This window comes from Aythya marila, assembly GCF_965140915.1.
Source record: "Aythya marila genome assembly, chromosome: Z".
In the NCBI taxonomy this organism is placed as follows: Eukaryota; Metazoa; Chordata; class Aves; order Anseriformes; family Anatidae; genus Aythya; species Aythya marila.
The window spans coordinates 65,272,912-65,296,835 of NC_139080.1; the positions used below are offsets into that span (position 1 = coordinate 65,272,912).

At 37.2% G+C, this 23,924-nt stretch overlaps 1 protein-coding gene across 2 annotated transcripts in view; it reads right to left on the reverse strand.

Annotated features, from left to right (window-relative positions):
* Positions 1 to 4,955: 4,955 nt before the first annotated feature.
* SNX2 (sorting nexin 2) overlaps positions 4,956 to 23,924 on the reverse strand; it is a 34,187-nt gene continuing 15,218 nt past the window's right edge. The window contains exons 3-15 of one of the 2 annotated variants that reach the window (XM_082782899.1): positions 20,453 to 20,616; positions 19,278 to 19,344; positions 19,022 to 19,065; positions 18,784 to 18,925; positions 16,933 to 17,011; positions 13,665 to 13,740; positions 12,267 to 12,380; positions 11,946 to 12,039; positions 9,968 to 10,173; positions 8,984 to 9,127; positions 6,229 to 6,309; positions 6,064 to 6,135; positions 4,956 to 5,443 (exon numbers count right to left, since the gene is read on the reverse strand). In XM_082782899.1, coding sequence (XP_082639025.1) covers positions 5,393 to 5,443; positions 6,064 to 6,135; positions 6,229 to 6,309; positions 8,984 to 9,127; positions 9,968 to 10,173; positions 11,946 to 12,039; positions 12,267 to 12,380; positions 13,665 to 13,740; positions 16,933 to 17,011; positions 18,784 to 18,925; positions 19,022 to 19,065; positions 19,278 to 19,344; positions 20,453 to 20,616 — 1,334 coding nt within the window. In that variant the 3' untranslated portion in view covers positions 4,956 to 5,392. The remainder of the gene's footprint in view (positions 5,444 to 6,063; positions 6,136 to 6,228; positions 6,310 to 8,983; positions 9,128 to 9,967; positions 10,174 to 11,945; positions 12,040 to 12,266; positions 12,381 to 13,664; positions 13,741 to 16,932; positions 17,012 to 18,783; positions 18,926 to 19,021; positions 19,066 to 19,277; positions 19,345 to 20,452; positions 20,617 to 23,924) is intronic. The other variant, XM_082782900.1, reaches the window with a different exon arrangement.

Below are 23,924 nucleotides of genomic sequence, written 5' to 3' on the forward strand. Positions count from 1 at the left end.
AATGTATTCTAAATGTAACACGATTTGAACTGGGGTAACTTCTATTAAAATCATGTCAGTAACCTTAAAAGGAAAACTGTAAAAATGGTTGAGCTCTACTGGTAACAATTATGCAGGCAGCCTTCAAATTCCGCTGTGGAGCAGGCACTAGGAGGTCCACTGTAGCTTTTGGCATTCCCAGAATTACTAACACTGCATTTGATTGCAGGTCATGCTGCAGCCCTAGGTTATATTCTTAAGCTAACTTGATCCAGAATGTAAAATAAATGGGTAAACACACCACTGTTTCAACTGTTACCTGTCTCTAGACTTTTCCATGATCACAGAGGCTATGAATCATCATTTAGCATGTCCAACCAATGAAGCATGCCACACTTCCAGTAAGTAAATGAATACAAACGTGGCATTTTTACAATCATCTTTTCACAGTACGTAAAAACTAAACATTTTTGAATTGGAAATAAAAAAAAAAAAAAAAAAAGGACTATTTTTTTTCTCCTCCAAAGTTGTTCTTGTGCAATTCCTCCTACAGAGGCAATTCCACGTTCCTGACTCTGGAATGAATCCATGGGGGAGAGAGACGGATGGACACAGACACCTCTCAAAGATCTGTTTCCACTAAGCAATGCTCTCTTTTTAGGGACTTTCTGAACGACTGGTTTCCTGATTAGAAATAGGTATGTACGAATTTTAATCAAAATGATAAGTAAAGTTCATGTCAGAGCAAAAAAACAGATTAAAAAGATAGTCCTTAATATGATCAGAACATCAGTTTACTGATTTTTCAGTTGCTACCAGGAAGATCGTTTTTAAGCCTGCACCTCACTGTAGTCCTACTGATACTGGTCTCCTACATGAATAGTAGCAAAGTTTAACACACTTCATAAAACTTCGGGTAGAACAGCAAAATTTGCTTTTTAAGGAGTTCACACCCTCCTTGCTTCTCAAAAGATCTAGCTTTGCTGTGGTGGCAGTGTAGTTGTTTCTAAAGAGTTACAAAGGACTTTCAGCAGCCAGTGAGTGTACAGACCATGCTGGCGAAGATGCGGAAAAGGTTAAATCTGGAAAGCTGTCAGTCAGTTTTCCACATGAACTCATTGTACCAAACAAGAAACTTGCTCCTCCTCCTAAACGGCCACAACGTTTGGAGCCAACAAAAAAGTAATTTTCTGAACAGCATCAGTGCACGTGTGAGAAGGGTGGTGGGGCAGGGGGGAATTGAGTTACTGTAAGGTAACGACAGACTTTCAGATGGTGCAGTGCTCCTCTAACCTGCTGAGACCTTCCCCAGAGTACCACATCGGATGTGAAAGTTAAGATAAAAGCATTTCCTTTCTTGTGATTTGTGCCATCTTCCTTCCTTGTGCTCTTCCTATCTTGGTATCTCTAAACCACAGACATGTGGTTTACCTCAAGCCTTTCCATTCTCATTGCATATTTCTTTTACCCTAGTTTTCATACAATATCTTTTTGTCCGAGCTGCCTTTTCTGAGACACTTTTTCCCAGTTTTCTTAATGACAGCAGACAGATCTTGATTTTTTTTCCCTGCCTTCCCTACGTTAGTGATTTCCTTGTTGATTTTAAGGAGAAACAAACAATCAAAACAAACAAACAAAACCAACCAAACAAAAAACCCACTACCAACAACAAAAAAAATGAAACGACGACAAAAAAAGAGCTATTTTAGTAATACAGACAGAAGTCACTTTGTCAAAAGTTACTCTGCTTATTAGCAATTTCAATTCCCATTCAACTATGGAAGGCAGAAGATTAGAGACTAAAAACAAAAACAAACCACAGAATTGGCTTAGTATTACAGCATATCATTTTGAATAACCCTGAAACCTCACTTCCTCATGTTTCAGTATTGAACTTCTTTTCCTCGTATGGTTGCAATAAACTCAGATTTTGCCAAAGATTTAAATTATTACAGTCTGTTCTAGCCTACAAATGAAATACCATATAGTATATATATTTAAAAAGAAACCTGTCACTGTAGACATAATTTTAGTGGATGCTGGTTGTTCAGTTAAATGCACAGAATATACTAGCCAGCAGCTCATCTCCACCAGAATTTGAAATAAAATGACGTATCTGGAGCACAAACCCAAGAGATGCCAAAACACAAAATCCCTTATACGGCCTTTACAGAAAAATAATACAGGAGAGGTAGAAGACTGACTGATAAAAAAGCAGAATATTCAATTTTAAAATAGACAGTGACTAAATTAGAGACTTACTGTAGACTGAATGTAAGTATAAGAACGGTAACTATGTATTTGATTTAATCCCCATCACATCATCATTCAGTGGCCATATACTTTTAATTCAAAAAGCAACAGATGGGAATGGGCATGTTTTAAAATTTGTGGTTGTAATCTAAAAAACTAAATTAGACCAAAAAAAATTAAATTTGTAAAAAAAAAAAAAAAAAAAAAAAAAAAGTAGTGCTTTGTCTTTTATTCAACATTTCAAATGTTAGTTACTTCTACAGCAGTAATCAAGTATTTCATCCACATTAGTTTTATTCATACTGATGATGGTGGTACCTGGGTTTGGAGATTCAGGGAAATAACACTTATAACATGTACAATATAGTGTGGTGAGTTCCTCAGGGAAAACACATGTATTTTAGCAATATCTCCATTCACTTGGTTTGAGTAACTGCTAATAAAGACATTAATCATACTAGGAAAGATGTTAAGTCTTTAATCTCCATAATCACAGAATAGTTTGGGTTGGAAGAGACCTTCAAGACCACCCAGTTCTACCCCCCTGCCATGGGCAGGGACACCTCCCACCAGACCAGGCTGCCCAAAGCCCCATCCAGCCTGGCTTTGGGCACTCCCAGGGATGGGGCATCCACAGCTTCTCTGGGCAACCTGTGCCAGTGCCTCACCACCCTCACAGTAGACAATTTTGTCCTTATATCTAATCTAAATCTGCCCTCTTTTAGTTTAAAACCATTACTCCTTGTCCTATCACCATACCCCCCGAGTCCCTCCCCAGCTTTCCAGTAGGCCCCCCGCTAGGTATTGGAAGGCTGCAATGGGGTCTCCCCAGAGCCTCTCTTCTCCAGGCTGAACATCCCCAGCTCTCTCAGCCTTTCCTCACAGGAGAGGTGCTACAGCCTTCTCTGATCATCTTTGTGGGCCTTCTCTGGACCCACTCCAACAGGTCCATGACTCTCTCATGCTGGCAGTACTATAGTACTGCTAGAGGCAGTACTATAAGTGGAGTCTCATAAGTGGACTAAAGGGGGGAATACAAACAAAGTAAATGATCAAATTGTTGAAACACAAGAGTTTTATGCAAGCCACATGTGAAATTTCACTAGTGTATTGTGATGCAAAAAAAAGACTACACATTTTTTGTATTAGTAACCCTCTGTGACACTGAAATCCAGAAATGCTATTATACTTTTGCTCTCCCACAGGCTTCTGGTTTTCAGAAAAAAAGCCTACACATCTCCTTCTTGTTTTCAGCTGTCTAGTGCGGATAAAATAGTCATACTATTCCCTGCTAGAAGACTAATGTGAAAGCTATTCCTTCTCCCATCAGAGAGAAAAGAAACTGGATCCTGAATTCTATTTCTGATACTGTGGTAAAGGGAAGACTCAGCACTAAGAAAGCTGGAGAAAATACTTCAAGAAAAAAATATCCTGAATGTGTATGTTTACCCATTTTGAGCCTTGCATATCCAATTCAAATGTAGTAGACTAATTCTCGAAGTATTCACCTTGGAACAAATTTCAAGCTGCTTGTCAGTTTTCATTAGCACCCTGCAAGCTAAAGTATATCATAACACATATATCATAACACATATATCATAAATATGCGTGGATCAGTTTCTTCACTATAAACTTACTATGTACTTGAGCTTTTATAATCAGTTACAAGCTAAATGACTAGCACTGATGCACAGGTTGCTACAAGCTTAAGGTTTTAGTACTTCAGCATTTTAAGATGCTTGTTAAAAACTTGACAAATATTTTTTCAAATAACTGTGTCTGTCCAACCTCTCTTGAAAATTCCCAGAAATACTATGTCATCAGAATTCTGTAGAGACAAAATGGAAGATGGTAATCTTAAAAGTATTCACTAATTTTGTTGCATATGTCAGACTATATGATCTTACAGCTGCTGTTAAGATGTTATATTCCCATCTGTTCAGAAATAGTACTGGTTGGTTCTTTATGTTTGACCATTAGCAATACACATCTGTGTGCTTATCATATGATTAGCTGAAAGCAACAGCCTCTCACTACCCGGGTAACAGTTAATATCAGTTAAATTGTTAATATTGTTAATACATGCCATTGATGAAATCAGTATGTCATTAAGATGACAATGGACAAAGTAGCATCTCCAATGTTAATCTTTTGTATTTCAGAAAAATGTTTAACTGTTCTAGTGTCTTACAGAAGATATGAACAGTCTCTGCAAATGTATTTTCTACTGAGGAAAACACAGAGAAGTAGAATAGCAGCCCTTACAACTATCTTACAACACTCTCAGCTGAAGGGCTGATTTTTCTTCCTCCCCTAATTACATTTTTTGCAAGACTTTAATATTATACTAATCCTGAGACCATGAACAACCAGGTTAAGATTGATGTAATTTATCAGTTGAGTAGGACATCAGCATTTGACCATGCAGGTGATCTTAATCTTTCAGAAACTTTGTATGAGATTTCATTTAATGCATGTCTTTTGTCTCTGAGTATTCATGCATTATATTTTACCAGGGCACTGATAAACTTCAGTTAAAAGAATACCTGTAACAAGGAGAATCAGAATTACAAAACAGTTTACCACAAATACTTGCCTGTGCCTCTTTAATACCATCTTCACCATTCTTCACTGAATTTGCTTCAGCCTTTGATACAATCTGAAATTGTTATGAACACTACTTCTGAGAACACCAATAAATATCTACAGACACAAAGGCAGTGTTTAATGTTTCACAAGGTACATCCCTTTATTATTGTAATCACAAAAACATGATTTTGTACAGGAATGTTTGAGTGAACATTAATCGATGCAACTACATTTGTTTCATAAAGATCAGGTAAACGAACTACAGAACATTGTATTGTAAAGAACAAAAATATCAGCTTTCTGGCCTTGCAGTGCACATTTTAGTGCAAGTATTAAGACACAATAGTGTTCAATTCAGCAATGTATTGCAGAACATCATGCCACAGTCCACTTCAATGAGGGTCAGGACATGCAGCTTGTTAATAAAATGCTGTAGTATATAAAAAAGCCACATGTTAATTCATAAAATATATAGTGGTTTATTTGGATGATTTAAAGTGATTTCACTGTGGAATTTAGGTTTATCCAGGACAAACATCCAGAGTGTCTTGTCATTTGGAATATCCTTCTTTTAGGCAATGGCTTTGGCTTCAGGTAGGAATGCCTCCCAGTATTTTATTAGCTTGAAGAAAATGGGGAAAAAAATCACTATTAAGTACTAACCGTTGGAAAAGAAAACACATATACCTTCCTCTTCTTGTGGCAAACTTCTCTCCACTCAATTCAGTAAGAACACAGATGCATCATATTATCTATTTACATTATTACATTATGCAAGAGAATACAAGTAAAAAATATACAACTTCGCTCAAGCAACAGTTATTATTACACATTGAGCAAAATACTACAGAATACAGTCATAAAGAATTTGCCAGGTTAATTTGCTATTCTTACCTCTAGCGTGTGCAAGCCTCTTCAATAATTCAAAGTACGTATTTATTACAATTTATTCCAGTCTAAAAGTTCAAGTATTACTTCAGTTTTAGAAGGAAAACAGACAAGAAGCTCCATTCCCCATATCCCTACAGGAGCTTCTCCCTTGCTTGCCTGAATAGAGCTGTGCAAAGGAGCATAGTAATAGCTAGAAAACTGCAGTATGTGTTCTCCAATACCATACAGACTAGAAGTAGTTATTTTTGTTTTAGGAACTGCTACACTTACAGCCTGTCTTTTTTTTTTTTTTAACTAACCTAATATGTAACATTAAATATTAACTGGTACAAAACTTAAAATTTATCTTACCTGCTGCTGTGTTTGCACTAATGATTCTAAGTACTTGATAATAACAGTTTTAAAGTCTTTCACTCGTTCCTTCTGTTAATAAATAAATTATGGCATTAACCAATTTTACATGGAACATCAGTATTATCTAAAGTAAAAATGCCATATACTCAGAATTATACGTGCCTCAAATCTTCCCACTTCCTTGCGAATGGTTTTGGAGATCTGCTCAAAATCTTTTTCCCCTTGCTGAACTTTTGTCTCCCACTGGCAAAGGAAAGACATGCAGAAATGAAACTGTGTTCTCCATTCAGTTCATCAATATTTCAACATTTTCATGTATTAATGATAGTCATTCAGGAGCTGAAAAGGACCTGTTTGTCCTTTTCCATACTTAAGGGAAAGTCTAACAATAACAATTTCAAAATATTTGTATAATAGGACATCACATTAAATGATGGTATCTCTATCACAGTGACATCTGTAGATGACAAATATTTCACTATTGTCACTCAGGAATACTTAAAATCTTTAAGAGATTGTTTAGCAAAGGAAAAGAATCTCTAAAGCTTTATTGGCCATTTCCTTCATAAACACTGCTCTAATAAGAATCTAAACCAGTAAGCTTCCTGTCACTGCCTGTCCAATCAAACATACAAGAGTCTGGGAAGTCACTTCCCTGTACTTTCCTAATTTCTTCATAAAATCACTTAGGTTGGAAAAGACCATCAGGTCCAAACATCATCTCTGCCTACAGTCATGTATATCCTTATCTTCCTCATAGTTCTATTACAGATAAGCTCACAATGCCTTTTGTTTTGTTTTACAGTTAAAAGCAAAGCACACACTCTCTTTTTCAGTGGTGACCGAAGATACAAGAGGAGTAGAAAGGCTATTGCAGGTAAGATCATAAAAGGAAAATTCAGATAAGGTGATGTTGCCTGAGGGTTATGCCATACTGGGAGTGTGGTATTCATGTAAAAATACTACATGACACTAGCTTATATTTGTTCTTGGTTTATGGGAAAAGATGTCCAGCTACACAGTAAGAGATCATTATCGTATACGTTGCCTCGTAACTAGTAGGCTTGCTTTTGCCCTTGGTTTTACATACCTATTATATTGTTAAATTCAAACCCTTTGTGTAGATAGCTATGAAAAAGACCATCAGCCTGACACCACAGACTCATTTAGGCTAACATTTCAAAAATGCAACTGTATCTGTTCATCTCAACATACTAACCCAATCATGGGAGCTAAGTGACCCAGTAACAGCCACCTTTCTCAGAAAAAGGCTGCCAGGAAGCAACATACTCTAATGTAACATGTTCTTGTCAGCAATCCAGCGGTACTGTCTATTCACAAAGGCATTTTGTGTTGCAGCATCAATTTACTGCTGTGCTATGAGATGAACACAATCTACCCGTTCCAATAAATATCTTGATATTTTTATCTTTAGTTTACATTTTTCCAGAATCCCCTTATTTTCAGATACACATTTATGACGCCATATAATACGTCGTAACCGGATGTGCTTCAGGGAAACACAGCCTGAACAGTTATCTAATCACTGAAACAATACAAAACTCAGACAAGAAAAGGGTAGATTAAGACTGTACCATTCTACCACTGCAACTAGGGGCACCTGAAATTTCAGTGCAAGGCTCTATAGGTGTAGGGGACCCCCATCCCTGTTTCATCATCTCCTAATGCCAGGTTTAGTATAAATTATCACTGCATGATGGTCTGCCACCCTATAGTTTCTGACATGTAGGAATTTACACTTTTCAATACAGTATTTCTAGGATATTTTTTTTTTCCTGCAAAAAATAACTGTCACAGATGACATTCAAGCCGCAATTTCTCTGCCACAAGGACTACTACCACTGAATCTGGCAACTCTGAGTTTATTTAAATGGAAGCAATCTTTCCACCAGCAGATTCAAATTGAGGGCTTACTAACAACCTTCTCTACTCATCCAGTAAAGAGGAAAAAATTCTTAGGAACAGCATCGCTAATTCTTTTCACATTGGGATTGAGAAGGGATCACTATTTCCTACTACTCCCAACACTCAGGAAGTATTTTGGCTGAGCAGTCGGCTCACTTGTAGCACTGTGGATGGATGAGTCACATCAAGAGTACCAACCAACAAGAATGTGGTCACATAAGACTGACAGTAAGTTTTGCCAGTAAACAGTGGCTTTTTTTTTTTTTTTTTTTTAAAGAATAAGAAAGCCAAGTTAATGAGAAACTTCAATACCATATGCAAAATATACTGAAGTGCAGAAAGAACAAAGCAGATTGTGGTTAGTGACCAATGAAGAAGCCAAACAAAATAACTGCATAATAAGAGTTGGAAATCTAAAATGATGTTCTCCCATTTTTTAATGAGAGAATACTGGTGCATAATCAGAATGTATTAATGTTAATTATTTAAGTTGTCCTACCTCTTCAATTTCCTTAGTGAAGCATGACAGAAAAAGTGTATAGGTTATGACACTTCAATACGTAAGGTTTATTTTTACTGAAATCACACCATATATACATATATATGGCTAGATATGCTGCATAATAAAGCAAAACATGGGAACAGTTCTCCATTAGTTTTTGTGAGATCTTAGCTTTAAAAGCCAGAAGACACTCCACTGCCTACCCAAGTCATCTGTTAACTATTAGAAGCAATTTAACTTGTCCATGTTCCCCTCCTCCCGTCTCCCAGACTCTGTAGAGACAGTATTCAACCGCCTTACAGATCTTACAATCAGTAACAATTGTGCATATTTTTACCGTAAATTAGTTTCAACAACTTCAATAAATATGGAAAACAGCAAATGAGTAAGTGGTGCTTAAATAAAAATGGCATAAAGTAGTGCATTAATGCAAAATGAATGAGTCAATGCAGAGAGTCTGACCTTTAAAATAATGTTTGATAACATTACCTCTTTTATCTCATCTTTAGCTTGCTGCAACTTATCAGGTTTGTTGGCAAGCTGGAGCTTTGCTTCTGCTTCACGTTTTTTTTGTAAAGTAACCTGAGCATCTTGCCACTTCTGCCAGCATTTCATTCGGTGATCAAACACACCCTGTAATGATGCATTAATTTACTAAACAACTGGAATTGTTAGAGCTATCTAAATTTACAGTATAAGAAGGTATTTCTGTATAAAACTGGAACAACTATACTCAAAGAAACTCCACTATGTCTACTACATCTTCTTGTACTTCGTTTGACAGCACGCTTGCACAGCTAAACACCATGTACAATGGACATTCAAGCCCCTTCAGAACAAACACCTCTGTGCCCCAAACTATTTTTTGTTCCTCATTCCACCAAAACACTACCAAAGCAAGCAAACAACGATGGCAGAGAGGGGCAACAGAGGAAAGGGAGAGGAGACAAAGGAAGAGATACAACAATTTGGCAAGTTCAAAGATAACTCTGGATAAAATTCTTACGCTCCTTTCCCATGTCAAAACCTAATTATACTATACAGTATGACTTAAAGTCCAGTATTTTCTTAAATGAAATGTAGATCCACGAATTATAGTTGTTTCACATTTACAGAAGATTTTGGCTATCCAACAAATATTGCCAAATTATGTTCTTGCTTAGATATAATAGCATAGTGTGCACAAATACTGTGCACAATTAGTACTGCTCAAGGTAGATGTTCACCATTTACATTTTTTCTGGATCCTATTATTACAGAATTAAAATACATTCTCAGTTATAACGATCATTTTTATCATTGGAATAACTATCACAGATTCATTCATTTTATTTAGATGGAACTTAATACAAAAACTTAGTCTCAACTGTGTAACAAATGTGCAAACACACAAGCATTCATTTACCTTGTACCTCAAAGTTTAGTAGTGGGACTTTAAACACTAAAACCGATATTTTTCTTAGCAGTACTCACTTTTACTGCAGCAATGAGACGAATGTAATCACCAAGCAGTTCTGAGAATACGTAAAAATCAGCAAAAGCTTGTTCTTGATGTAACTGATCTATCTTCTCCTCAACTTCAGCAAGCTGAGACAAAGCTCTAGACAGAGCAGTGTGGTCCTCAGAGTTACCTAACATGGCAGCACTTTTAGCAAAGGCAGCTGTGTTGGCTGAAAGTTCTGAAATACAGAAGTAACACTCAGTACAAGTAGCTAATTTGTTATGTTACTCTATGGTATAGATCACCAGAGCAGAGATCTCTGCCTGTTGCAACCCTAATTTCACCAACTGAAAAATGCAAGCTGTATTGCCAAAGCTCATGACAAAATACACAAGGAGATCACATTGAAACTACATTTAGGAGAACAGTATACAAAAATAGGAGAATAGTATACAAAAAACTCTCCACCCACAAATGTTTTCCTGAGCCTGTTAATGTCACATTTACTCTGTCATGAGACTATTATCCAAAAGACCTAATTCAGGTAAAATACAAGCCCATAAAACAAAAGCTAAGCAAGCTACAGAACAATTTCAAACCAAACTGAACTGGTTTACAGCACAGTTGTTTCATGAAGCTGACAGTGCAAAAAAAAACTTATGCATTTCACCACCACAAGTGGAATTTATTTCTTTTGGACTGTTGACTGAAGTACCTCTAATCATGCGAAACGTAATACATTGCCATGTTTTGACAAACATTAGGTAAAAAAACAAAACCAAAACAACAGATACCAGCATGGCTGGCATCTATGAGCTGAAGATTTGAGCTTATCCATTAACTAAGGCAATTATCTCTTCAAATCCCATGCAAGCCTTCCTATACAAAGTTATCTCCTATGAGGGACCTTTGAACACGTATTTTAATCCAATCACTTAAGAACTGAAAGTGCAGGCTTGTTTTTAACTTCGTTGTTTTTGCAGAATCACTAGAACACCAGAAATGTTTGTAGGAAAAAAAAAAAGCCAGCAAAAACAAACGTCTTCAGATATTTAAAACTTACAATTTAAATACATCTCTCAAAAAAATCCTTGCTTCCTCAAATCTCCAAGCAGCTGTCAAATCAACGGCAAACAAGTGTATCTATTTTCCATTTTCGTTAATTCTTAAAATACTCTTTAATCTCGAGGACATCTGAACAAGTATTTGTTTATTTATTTAACTACGGAGAATGATTCCTGGGAGGATTGTGAAAAAGCAACTTCATGTACTTTTTAAAATACAGTTTTGCAAGTCTACTCAAAATTTTGTCTTGATGCAGTAAGGTAAAAAGGCACATTTACGGTCTTGCTCACACTACAAGTCAGAGTTGTTTTTTTATATATTTTTGTTGTTGTTGTTTTTAATTATTTAATATCCATCTTTGACAAAACAGCTGCACGGGTGGTTAAAACATTAAAACAAACTCACAGGCATTGCTTCTCTGTAATACAAGCAAGCCCAAAGCTGATGTTCTATGATTAGTTATCTTTCCAGAAAAGTTTACCTTAACAGTAGCTAATGATATGTCATTATGTGGACAAAACAAAAAAAATTCCTGTTTAAGAATTTAAACTTGGAGCAATATTGAATCATGAGATGTTTAAATGGATTTATACAACAACTTTTTGCTTGGAAGGAAATTGATCTTGCCATGAGATCTAGAGATATGTTTATGGATGTCTACTGTAGTAGAATCACTTGTTAGATATGGTGTTAGATCTCTGCAAGACAAAAATAACTAAAATGCAGCAACTTTCATGTTCAACAGAAGGGATAACAGATATTCTCAATAAAATAAAGATTAAACTAGGTATACCAAAAGTGCAAGAGCAGTTTACAATAACAGGCGTAATTGTAAGATTTTTTCATTAAAATTTACTGTATAACTCTACTTAGTAGTTAAGACCATCACCGTTTCCTACAGTTTTAAGCACGTAAGGTCATGCAGCCACATAAAGGCAGAATTACCTTTTCTGTGGCAGACCAATGCTTCAACACTGGCATGAAGTTTCTTAAGTTGCTGATCCAGATTCTCAAATTGCTGCTGTTTTTCTTCAAACCACTGACAAAAGATGAAAGAGTCAAGCATTACAAATTAGATTACCAGCAACATTTCTTGTTTTAAAGCAGCAAATTATCCATGTACTGCCAGGGTGGTCAACTGACACAGTTAAGAATCCAAGCCAATAAGCAAATTAATAACCCATTTTCTCCTTCTACAGCCTTAAAATGCAATTGTTGAGCCTCATTAATTCGTCTCATTATTCAAGTCGAAAAATCAGCTCTTACTGCATCCGATTCATTCATCTTGATTGTCATTTTGTTGACAGCGTCGGCAGCCTTGTTCACCATCCTCAATATTCCTGCTCCACTCAGAGCCTGGGTGTTAACCGCTCTCGGCAGCTGGAATTGAATGACAAATAAGGGCAAACAGACTGGTTAAAAGGATGGAGGTTTAACTGGGCACAAGGGGGAAAGAAAAGGATATAGTGTTTTCTTTAGTCCTATGTGTTTCAATATAGTGGAATCTAATTTCTCAGATTTACTACTTTTACATTCTCAGAGGAAAACTTAAAAATATAGACTATTTACTTTTCTTCTACATCTTTACATTTAAATGGAACAAACAACCTACTTGTCCAAAGTTATTATGAACTAGCCAAAGGTCCTAACTAGCCACCTATATGCTACAGAGAACAATCTGCCATTGCAGGAGCAGCGAAGCTTAGATTTACAATAAATTAGAAGAAAAAAAATCTGTGAAGTAATTCATTATAATGCAAGATTTGCACTGTATACTGATCATAAAACGTTGATGTATTTTTGTTTTTCAATAGAAGACAGATTTCAAAACCTACCTCATCAGCATTGAGAGAACTGTGTATTGTTTAGGTATTCAGAAATCCTCAGAGGGTAATATAATAGTAATTTAATATTATTTTCAATTTAGTCTAAATACACTGTACAAGGTGGGCTCCCATGTCAGACCATTTACCTTTCATGTGTAATATTTTGCCTGTCAGCAGTGTTGACAAAACCACTTTTAGTTATCTATCAGTGATGCTTTTGTCAGTAGTGAGGCTTCAAACTTATTAGCATAGCTAAGACATCAACAGTGGCCAAAAGACAATGTTACAGAAAATCCACTATGCGCATATACAGAGGTATATAATATCTTTAGCAATACATTTAATTTTGTGAAAGGTGCCAGACTTCCACTGCACTACTGACTGAAGTCTTCTGTTCACAAAACTCCTAGCCTGGCCAGCAGTGCTGCAAGCATGATCACGTTATCCCCCCAGCAAACATAAGGTTGGACTTGTAGAGGCAAGAAACCCATCTCCAAGTCAGCTTAATTCCTGATCTTACTTACCTATCAGTAACCTCAATAACAGATCGTCACCGTATGCATGACAAGCTTCACTCAAAATGGTACAGACTGACTCATTTGAGAAGTCACTGTAAAGCAGACAGCTTTATCAGCACTATCAGACAATGTTTCATCAGAGGCACAGGCAGATTATTACCTAGGTTGCCTTCTGCAATTCTGTCCCGTGAAGGGTACAATCTAGTTTTACTTCTTATGAATTTATGAGATTAGGTCTCAACAGAAAGAGAGTATAATATATTATATTGAATATTACCATATCTAGAAATAAATAGGAAAACTTTAAAGAACTTAAATACCTCAGAACTTTCCAAGAACTGCCTTAAATCTGGATCTTGTAACAAGGTTGGGTGTTTTACTGTTCGCTGTAGATACCTATGATTTTAAAAATTAAAATATTAGATAACAGAACAAATTTAATGTGACTGACAGCATTGGAAAGTGTCCTTCATCTAAAGAACTGGTACAATACAGGCAGCACGCAGTCTCCCTCAATATCTAATGGGGCTTGAACACTCCTGTAAAGTCACCTCTAAACACTCAGAGGACAATTCAGTCTCTGCCCCTTCAGCCTTTTGCTTCTCTGCTGAGTGTTCAAATCATACTTCTGCATTCTGACACCTTTCTCCAACATATGCTTAGGCTGTGGGCTACAAAGAGTTACAGGCTAGCACCACTAAGCAGTTTGAACATTCAATGAAGTCTTAGTCCAGCAAGGCTGCCACAAAACCTGAACTTTCTGATTAAAAATGATCTAGCCCCATGCACTGCATACCATAACACAACACAGCAAAGTTGATGGTTTCTAAACTACTTTGTTTAAACCAGAAACTCCTTAAGGTGGGATCTGCCATACCTGTACATCGTGCAGTGTTAAAATATTATACTTTGTATTTTTGACAGCTAAATGAAATCCTCCTGCTCCAATAACAGTCACTTTAGGCCAGGAAAAAAAGAAAACAACAACAACAAAAAGATGAGCTTGTTTAAAAATTCTTGCACAGTGCACTAGACAGGTTTTTTGTTACAGCTAATTTTGCCTCAGTTGTTTTAGAATAAAATGAAGTCTTGAAAAAATGAGCTGATTGTGTTCTAGCTATGAGCTCTTTATTTGCTGGCTAGACTAGACCTTCAACCCCAAGTAGTTCTGCAGGACTCATCCACTCAGAAGTGAAATTAATGCAGCTCCTTTCCTTTGCAGTTTTTTTGCATTTCCAGTTGATCTAATAACTATTGAACAAGCACGGGTTAAAGAGTGAAATTTCAACAGCATTCTTCCACTAAAAACTGCTCTAAGTTTGTCATAACTGACTTTGGTATTATGGACAAAGTGTCACATTAGTGCTTTATAGAAACGTAGTACTTCAAAATGTCATGGGAGCCTAAGTACATAATGTTGCCAATTAAAATATTCTGACAGAACACTATCAACAGCACTTTGTACCTTTTGGAAAGCTTAATTTTTCCCAAGCCTCTGCTGTGAATTGCCAGACCCAACCCATTACCTTCACAGATTGCTTAAAAAGTGACCTTAGAAATGTGGAAAGGGACTCAACTGAAAGCATGAGTACACTGACAATGAACAGGGTATTTTCTCCATCTGCCATTAGATATGGTAACCAGATACTTTTATTTTCTTCCTAAAGAAGCTTAAGGGTTGCAGTGAAACTATTTCACTCAATGGATTGCTCAACTTTTCCTTGCTCTTCCAAACACTCAACACATTAAAGTTGACATGGCAGGCAGCTGAAGAGATTTTTCTTTAGAAATCTGCTGCTACAGAATAACCCTTAGTCCAAGGGAGGTTTCAAGTATTTTCCTTGGACACAACTGGCAGTGTTGCTTGAGGGTATCTGGCAGACTTGCAGTATGTAAGTTCAATATTCTAGGCCATGAATTTTAGTGAACTCAATCAGGCACATTGCTTTGCTGCCCACTTTCCCCACAGCTCTCGGCTCACTGAAGCAAATTGAAGCAGATGTCTTTGGTTCGACTTTTTGGTGCACAGTAATGTTTTGCTTAGGTTTAGGAACAAACAACAAAACCACTGCTTTTGAATACCATTTGAGCACCATGGTAGGCAGATAACTTTCATTTTGAAAGAAAAAGCCAGTTAAAATTGGCATGATGAAAAAGTTGTTCCTTGCCAGATAAGATTTTCATAGTCTTTCTGAGGGAAAAAAAAAAAAAAGAAAAAAGAAAAAAAAGAGATGTAATAGCGTGAAGTCTTCCTAACAACATCAAAAAGTCCTGACAAGTTCACTCCCCAGTATAGGAGGCACACTTAACATCTATTATAACTTGTATACCAGTAGAATTCCTTTAGCAAATAAGTGCCAAATGAGCATTTAAAGCATGCATACAAGTTAATGAATTAAACTTGTCCAAGTCATTCAAACGAGCAACCCAGGGGGAAACTAGTCATCTTTGTTATTGACAAAGCTGTGTGGAAGCATCTGCTCAGTTATCTACTCCAATCCCAGCTGTTACTCCATCTTTGTCTCACAGCACCATTCATTTAGGAACAGACTTATTTAAGCATGAACAACGTGCTTTGCAGTTCTACACCAAGTGACAGAACTACTTTAGTAACTTCTGTGTGCAATTTTAAGAAGGAAATTTTGTCACATGCCAATTTTCAGTGAGAAATAACTGTAAAATGGGACATCCTATCAGTATTTGAGATTTTTGAGGTTCAGTATCAGTTGGATGCTCTATTATTTAGCAAACAAAAAGATATTAGTAACATGATTCCAAAGAGATGTATTTTGATTAAGATTATATGTCAAAAGACATATCAAACGGATGATGTATGAAGTTCTTGAGCTTTTGGACCCTGGAGACAAACTAAAACCTTCCACTTTCAATTTTCCCGTTTAACTACAACTGTTGTTATATGGAATATTGTTCTCAAATGATGCAATCACAGCTACAGCATAAAATAAAATCATACTAAAATTAAGTTTGTGTATCTGCACAAGTTTTTCTAGTTGCTTTCAAACTTCTTTATTTACCCATGCCAACAAGAAGGGATGATGCAGTATATCTACAGAGGTACCCTTATGGGGCAGAGATGCTTTAACAATATTAGCTGGATACCAGCGCTGGGTGATTTTTTTTTTTTCCACCAAAATTCAGCTAGTGACAACTACACATTGCAAGTCATCAAAGCACCACTTTAGTTTCCAGTGACTGAGGGTCTCTTTCACCCTTTTCCCTTCCCAGCCAGCTGACTTTCTATGAAAGAGACATATTTCTGAAATGACTTAATTCCTGAATAACAAAATGCCTAAGCAAACTGATGAAGAAAGTTCTGATTACTGGATTCCCGCAATCTCAATTTTAAGCACTTACCAGTTTGAAAAGATGTAGCATTAATCCCATATATGAATAAATCTACATTTCCAGTTATTAATAGGAATTACACACATTCCTACAAAGATTTAGGAGACGCATGCAGCCTCCAGAATTCACCTAGGTACAGATGGTCCAGATCCCAGTTACAGAGTCCGCAAAGTATCTTACAAGTCATCTTGAAGCTAAACAAGTTTTAGATGCATATATTACCTTTCTAGAGCTGCTCTTCTTTTTTCTACAAATTCAGTAGATGAAGAATCTTCCTTGCCTACTTTAACCTTGGTCATGCCTTTGAAGAAAATGTCATCATATTGATTTTACTTTATTATATAAAAATCATTAACATAACTGATACAATTAGAAGATAAAGCTCACCTAAATTCAGGTATTTAAGTCAAATTAAAATGACAAATACTACTCTGGAACACACAGAATGTAAACATTGCATGCTACATGGTCTTCTAGGAACAGTTCTGTGGAATATGTGATTTCCTGTAATATATTATTGTGGTTAAAAGCTATAAAGATCTTTTGAATTTGGATTTAAGACAATCTAAATGAAGATCAGAGTCTTACTAGTCATTCAGGTTCAAAATAAGAAAACACTCTAATAAACCAAAAAAAGAAAATAAATTTCAGTTACAATCCAATTAACTGGTATGTTCATTACCAATATTTTCATTCTACTGTAGTCTACATTCTAAAACTACGAGGTTTTCAATTAACAAACGAACTACCCAGCTCTGAAAATTCTGAAGCATATGAACAACTATACACTGAATGGAGAGTAAAACGTACACAGCTTTACATCACTTCCTCTGATGAAGTCAATAGTGGTCAAAGAACCATGACTGTGGAGTTCTTGATGTCTTGTGGTATGGGAAATATATTCAACCTTATAAACAGAAGACCTCTAAAACTGTGAGAGTGTGAACAGCATCTTTCATGCTAAAAACCCAAACTCAGATGGTTCAGGAACCAGAGTCCTACCATAACCACCACGAAACACCGAACATTCAAAATCATTCTTATCTTCTAAGACATAGGAGAGGTATGCTATGATTTAGAACTAATTTCTACTTGTGTATTTCTGCTCTATCAGTTTTGTGCTTTTCAAGCTACGAGTTCTGTGCAGAAAACTCTGAATATTTGAATCGGTACTCTGTGATCAGTCACATGAGCAGTTTCCAAAGTTGTTTCTCTGCCAGTTTGTTTTCTTAAAAATAGTAATTAAAAAAAACATAACATGATTTTCCCAAATAGATATGTAAGCAGTAAGGTGGTTTAGATGAACGTCCAACTCCAGCTCACCACCGACTCAGTTTTACCTTTTTGTTCCACGGGATATTCAGTAATTCACCATTTGAATTTGTGAATAAGGCCTCAAATGCAGGCCACTCCCACCCCTCACAAAATAAAAATCGAGCTTGGAATTCCAGGCATTATCAACCAGTGTAATAGAATGTACAGATGAAGGTCTTTTGTAGAACACACATGACATAAAACTGGATATAGAATGTTTCATAATAAGACTTTAAAAATAAATGTGTGTGATGTGAAACGTTTGTTTACTTTCAGCTGTTTTAATAGCTCTCTGCTTTAGGATATCTTATTTTAAATCAGAATTCCTTCAGAATTAGAAAACTATGGACGATACATTTTTGGACAGAACTAAATAACACTCATGCGCTGAAGGGGAGTCAGCTCAAGTTTAAAGCATGACTTTCATGTTGTTCTGAAAACATCCTACAGAGTCTGTGAGCCTTCCTAACTTACCTACACCTTCAGATTCTTGCAAAGAAATTTTCTTAAGTCACTGCCAGTGCTTGCTTATGCTACAGTAAGGCCCACCATTTTGCTGACTTCCAGGTATAACAGTATTTGTGCCGTTTGTTGTTCTAGGGGAACCTTGAATTCAGACCCATCTTTGTCTTACATGTGAATATGACTGCACAGATTAGAACTTATTTCACAAGCACAACACAGGTATTAAAATATTTCATTTGTATTACAGTATATAAATGACATGCATACGTTAAACCTTACAGAAACTAGACTTACCTACAATACTTTTTTCTGGAGCTGGAGGCACAATGTAACCAATATGCATGTACTTTGTTGCTAATTTGCTGTGCAAGCCAAGAAAATCACTGAATCTTCTTTTAACAGAGAATTCATTTTTGTGAAACATAGAAAGGGATGTCTTAAAAAAAATAATAATAGTTTTAGTTACAATTTTCTGATGCATCTACTTAGCTACGATATAAAGTTATCTGCAAGTATTTCTTGCGCTAGTTACCTTTGTTGTTACTCTGTATGCCATATAAGCATTCATGCCATCCCCTGTAAGAAAATTAAAATACTTAGCCTAGAGCAAGTTACTTTAATCCCTTCATGTACTTTTTGTTCCAAACTATACATTACATATCTTTCCATTTAGATATTAAGAGTTACCAAAAGGTAACTGAGTAAGAAATAATACTAAAATCTCACAACAGTCTTCAAGAAATGTGACAGTCTACCCCCATCTGATTTACTAGGTTGAAGGAACTTACCAACTTTCTCTGGATCTGATACATTGATTTCTATATCAAACATATCCCCATTTGCTTCTTCTTCAATCTAGGAAGAAGGATATGCCGTATTTAGCAAGATAACATGAACATATTATACACAGGTACAAGGATAAGGGTATAGGGAAAGTAGCAGGAAGATTAAGTATTTGTGTAACTAAAATCTGTTTTAGACCCACCATCCAACATGAAGTGAATATACTTTCTAATACTGGTTTTAATTTTAAGCCTTTCTGCAAAAGCCTTTAGTATGGCAGCCCCTTTTCAAGCCACGTTAGCCTCAACTTTTATCATATATTTAACTTGAGTGTATATTACTTTGGTTTTTATCTCCTCCAATGTCAGCAGATAGTATGGTTCAAAAAAAAAAAGCATTCTCATTCCCAATGTTTTTGTAAGCATTTAATCAAATGGTATCAGTAACACAAGAGCTTGGGAGGGGAGAAATGATAGCTAAAGAATTTCAGATACTTGCTTGTAGTCATGCACAATTTCCTGACCTTTTCATGCAATATTTCTAAGTTTGATAGAACAGAGATCTAAGGGAACACCATGGCAGAAAGGACAGTGTGACACGGCTGAAGGTGAGGAAAATAAGAATAAAATGCCATCTTGAAGCATTTCAGGAAGCAGGTATCTTCAAATCACAGACAAGTCTTGCTTGCAAACTCGTTTGCCCCTGACATTGTCCAGTAAGAGGATGTACTCTGGAACGAATGACATTTGCCAATGCCCTGACTTTGAATGTAACACCAAATGTAATCTGCCATCTTAAAACCACGATCAGCCTCAGCTACATGGAGGATAACATTGAAAACTGCTCTCTCCATTTCCCCATTAACAATTACTTCAGAAATCCAAGTTAAAAACTGTAACACGATAGCAAGAGTTGTACATCAGTAACATTTCTATTGATCTCCAACACAGTTACCTGGCTAAGGAATTTTCCTTGTATTTTAAATATTCAAATGCCTATCACACTTTAAATGCCAAAAAATAGATTATTTTTTTAATACTTCCCCTTACCAATGGATGGTCCTGTGAGTTGAAATTTAGGAACTATCATTTAAAAAATAAAAACAAAACCCCAAAATAACAAAAAAATAACCTTCAAAAACCAAACAAAACATTTCCATAATTTACAATTTGCTGGATACCTCTTCTCTGGATCTATCGAAAATTGCAGGGGATGTTACACTTTTCGATTCCATTCTGGGAGCTACTAATGTAGTAGGTGTCACAGGAGTGATTGCAGGAGTAGGTTCTGGTGAAAGTATTGGGTCCCTTTCTGGACTGTCCAACGAAACTTCTTCTGTGGCTTCTAGGTAAAGATTTTGAGTTAGCAAATAAGTTTTCACGTAGTTGATACATATGTCCATCATAAAAAAAAAACAAAAACAAAACAAAAAAAAATTACAATATATAAGTTTAGTAAGATCACCTGTAAATAGCATCCATTTGTGCTAGATAATTTATTTAAATATATAGCTAAAACTGTATGTGATACTTGACTCTCATGTATAATGGGTTAAAGTAAGATTAATATCACAATTCTTTTTTCACATGCTGTCAGGTAAACAGTCTTTTAAAGCAGTCATGGAATCCATTCATTTCTGTAAGACATTTTGTGAAAACTGATGATTTTTTTTTTCTATCCTACAGACTGCTCTTTTTCAGCACCTACGCCAGTTTTAGGCTTTGTACCATGAAGCTTATTTACTTATACAGGTTATTTACAGCTTATTTACTCATACAGGCTGATAATCAAACATACCAAGCAAAGTAGTATGTTTTAAATGAAGTTTAAAATAGAACCACAGTGCATCCCCTCCCCAAGACCATAACCTATAAAATAACCTATTTATAGGTTACATCTATTAAATAACCAATAACCTATAAATAGGCCATAATCTATACAATAAAAGTGTTTTCAGTAGATGAGGCATTCTGACTAGCAAAAACAGTTTTATTTTCTACCACCTCTTTAGGGCTTACAACAGTTCATTAGAAACAATATTTCTTTAAGACTGTATACAGTTCATCTGTATTTAAAGAGGATCTAAATCTCTGCTCTCCAAATCCTGCATGTGTTCCTTGATTAATTGGTTTTGACTGTGGGTAAACTATACACTTCTTGGGTATAGAGAAGTTCCAATTCTGGTTTACTTAACTAATGCTGTGGTTCTTGTAAATGTGCATTTTAAAGAAGTTTAGTTCCCTAAAGGATAATAATGACCACAGAACCATCATTTGATATGGAAATTGACTCCACAGCTTATCTCAAGATGCATTTACAAACTTCCCTGCATAAAGTTCCAACCACTTTTAGCTTCAGGCACTAAAGCAGATCCACTCCAGGTTGTGCAGTTACCAAAAAGGTTTACTATGCAAATATGCAAATTTGAAGAGAGCTGTTCTTGCAGTTTCTGTATATGTAACAGCTCAATTGTCACAAGAAAATAAGCTACCTTCCTTCTAACCTTGTTAAAGCCTGGTGCTCTGAAAGTATTATTAGTATTACAAGTCCTTATGTAAGGGTTAAGAAAAGAGCAGTTTTAAAGATCTGATCTACTTTAAATTTTTTGAAATTGTTACACCATGTGTGAAGAAGTCTCATTTTGTATGCTAACTGGCTGCTAACGGTTTGGATGGATGTACTACTACTTGCTAGACAAAAGAATACCTGGATGATGGGTCCAAAGGGTCATTGTGAATGGTGGCCACTCACAGTGGTGGCCAGTCACAAGTGATGTTCCTCAGGGGTCAGTATTGAGGCTATTTTTTTTTTTTTTTTTATATTTCATACTGGATTTGCATGGCAACGTTTTGGTAGCAGGGGGCTGCAGGGGCAGCCTTTGTGAGCAGAGCCCAGCAGCTGCCCCATGCCAGAGCAGAGCCAGCTCCAGCTGCTCCAAGAGGTAACCACTGCTGGCCAGAGCTCAGTCATGAGCGACACTGGGTGGGCCTCTGGGAGAGCAGAGTTAAGGGGGGGAAAAGAACTGCTGGGCAACAGCAGCTGGGAGAGAAGGGTGAGAAAATAGAGCAGCAGCCCTGCAGCCCCCGTGGGCAGTGCAGCAGGAGGGCAGGAGGTGCTGCAGGCAGGCAGCAGCAGTTCCCCTGCGGGCTGTGCAGGGAGAGGCCCCTGGTGGAGCAGGCTGTCCCCCTGCAGCCCATGGGTCCCACATGGAGCAGATCTCCACGCTGCAGCCCCCCCATGGGTGGAGGAGCCCCCGGTGGAGCAGGTGGATGTGGCCTGGAGGAGGCTGCGGCCCATGGAGAGCCCCCGCAGGAGCAGGCCCCAGCCCGTGGAGAGGAGCCCACGCAGGAGCAGGGGGTCTGGGGGGAGCTGCCGCCCACCTGTGGGGGACCCGTGCTGGAGCAGTTTGGATGGACCCCATGGGACGGAGCCGTGTGGGAGCAGTGCTTGAGGAGCTGCTGCCTGTGGGCAGTACCCGCAAGCTCAGTTCAGGAAGGACGGCATCCCTGGGAGGGACCCCAATGGGAGCAGGGGCAGGGAGTGACCGTGAAGGGGTGGCAGAGAGAAGTGCTGTAGCCCGTGGAGTCACCATCCCTGGAGGTATTTAAGTGTTGTGTGGACATGGTGCTTAGGGACATGGTTTAGTGGTGGGTCAGCAGTGTTAGGTGGATGGTTGGAGTGGACCATCCTAAGGGTCTTTACGAACCTAAATGATTCTGTGATTCTCTTCTCCAGGCTACAGTCCCAGCTCTCTCAGGCTCTGCTCCTGTGCCAAGCACTCCACGCCCTTTACCATGTTAGAGGCCCTCTCCTGGACTCTGCCCTGTAGCTCTGGGGAGCTCAGAGCTGTGCTCAGCACTCTGAGTGAGGATTCTGAGCAGAGGGGAAGGATCACCTCCCTTGACCTGCTGGCAATCTTCTTCCTAATTTTCAGGTTATTGATTTACATAGTACTTTCAAACTAAACACAAGCACCTTTTAAATTCTCCATTTTAATATGAGCAAATGTTTTTTTTCTTGAAAAGCTCATAATTTTCCTTCCCCTTTTTTATTCTTATTGCTAAATCTTTTTGAAGAATCCTGCTGTTCCTTCCTACCCTCAAATGCCACAGAGAAAGGATATACCATTAATACAACAAAGAAGTTTAGTTCAAAACCTCAGATGAGGCGGGTAGTCATGCTGACACAGATGGAAAAAAAAAAAAGCTTTTAGACTGAGACGGTGGAAGAACCACATTTAAATACTGAAAAGAGGTAGTTCTCTTATTTGTCTGCTAGCAGCATTCAACATATGTAAGAACTTATTCAACTGACTGTTTCACCAAAGTATATAAGTATATATGGACACATGCACACATACATAAATAGAGCTGTTCTGCTTTAATTCACTCTTTTTCTACCACCAGCTATGTTCCAACACAAATGTCTGGAAATCGAACCACTAGCCATCAGTAATCAGCCTGCTGTACCTTAAAATTTTAGACAGGACTATAACACAAGTACTGAAGGCATTCACACCACACCGATCTCTCACCATCATCAGTTGAGAAAACATTTCTGTGAAAATATGACTTCACAAAGGCAGTGTGAATTAAAGGTGTCAAACCATCACTGCTGTCAGGTAAAGCAGTGGCACACACCCTCCCCACCAC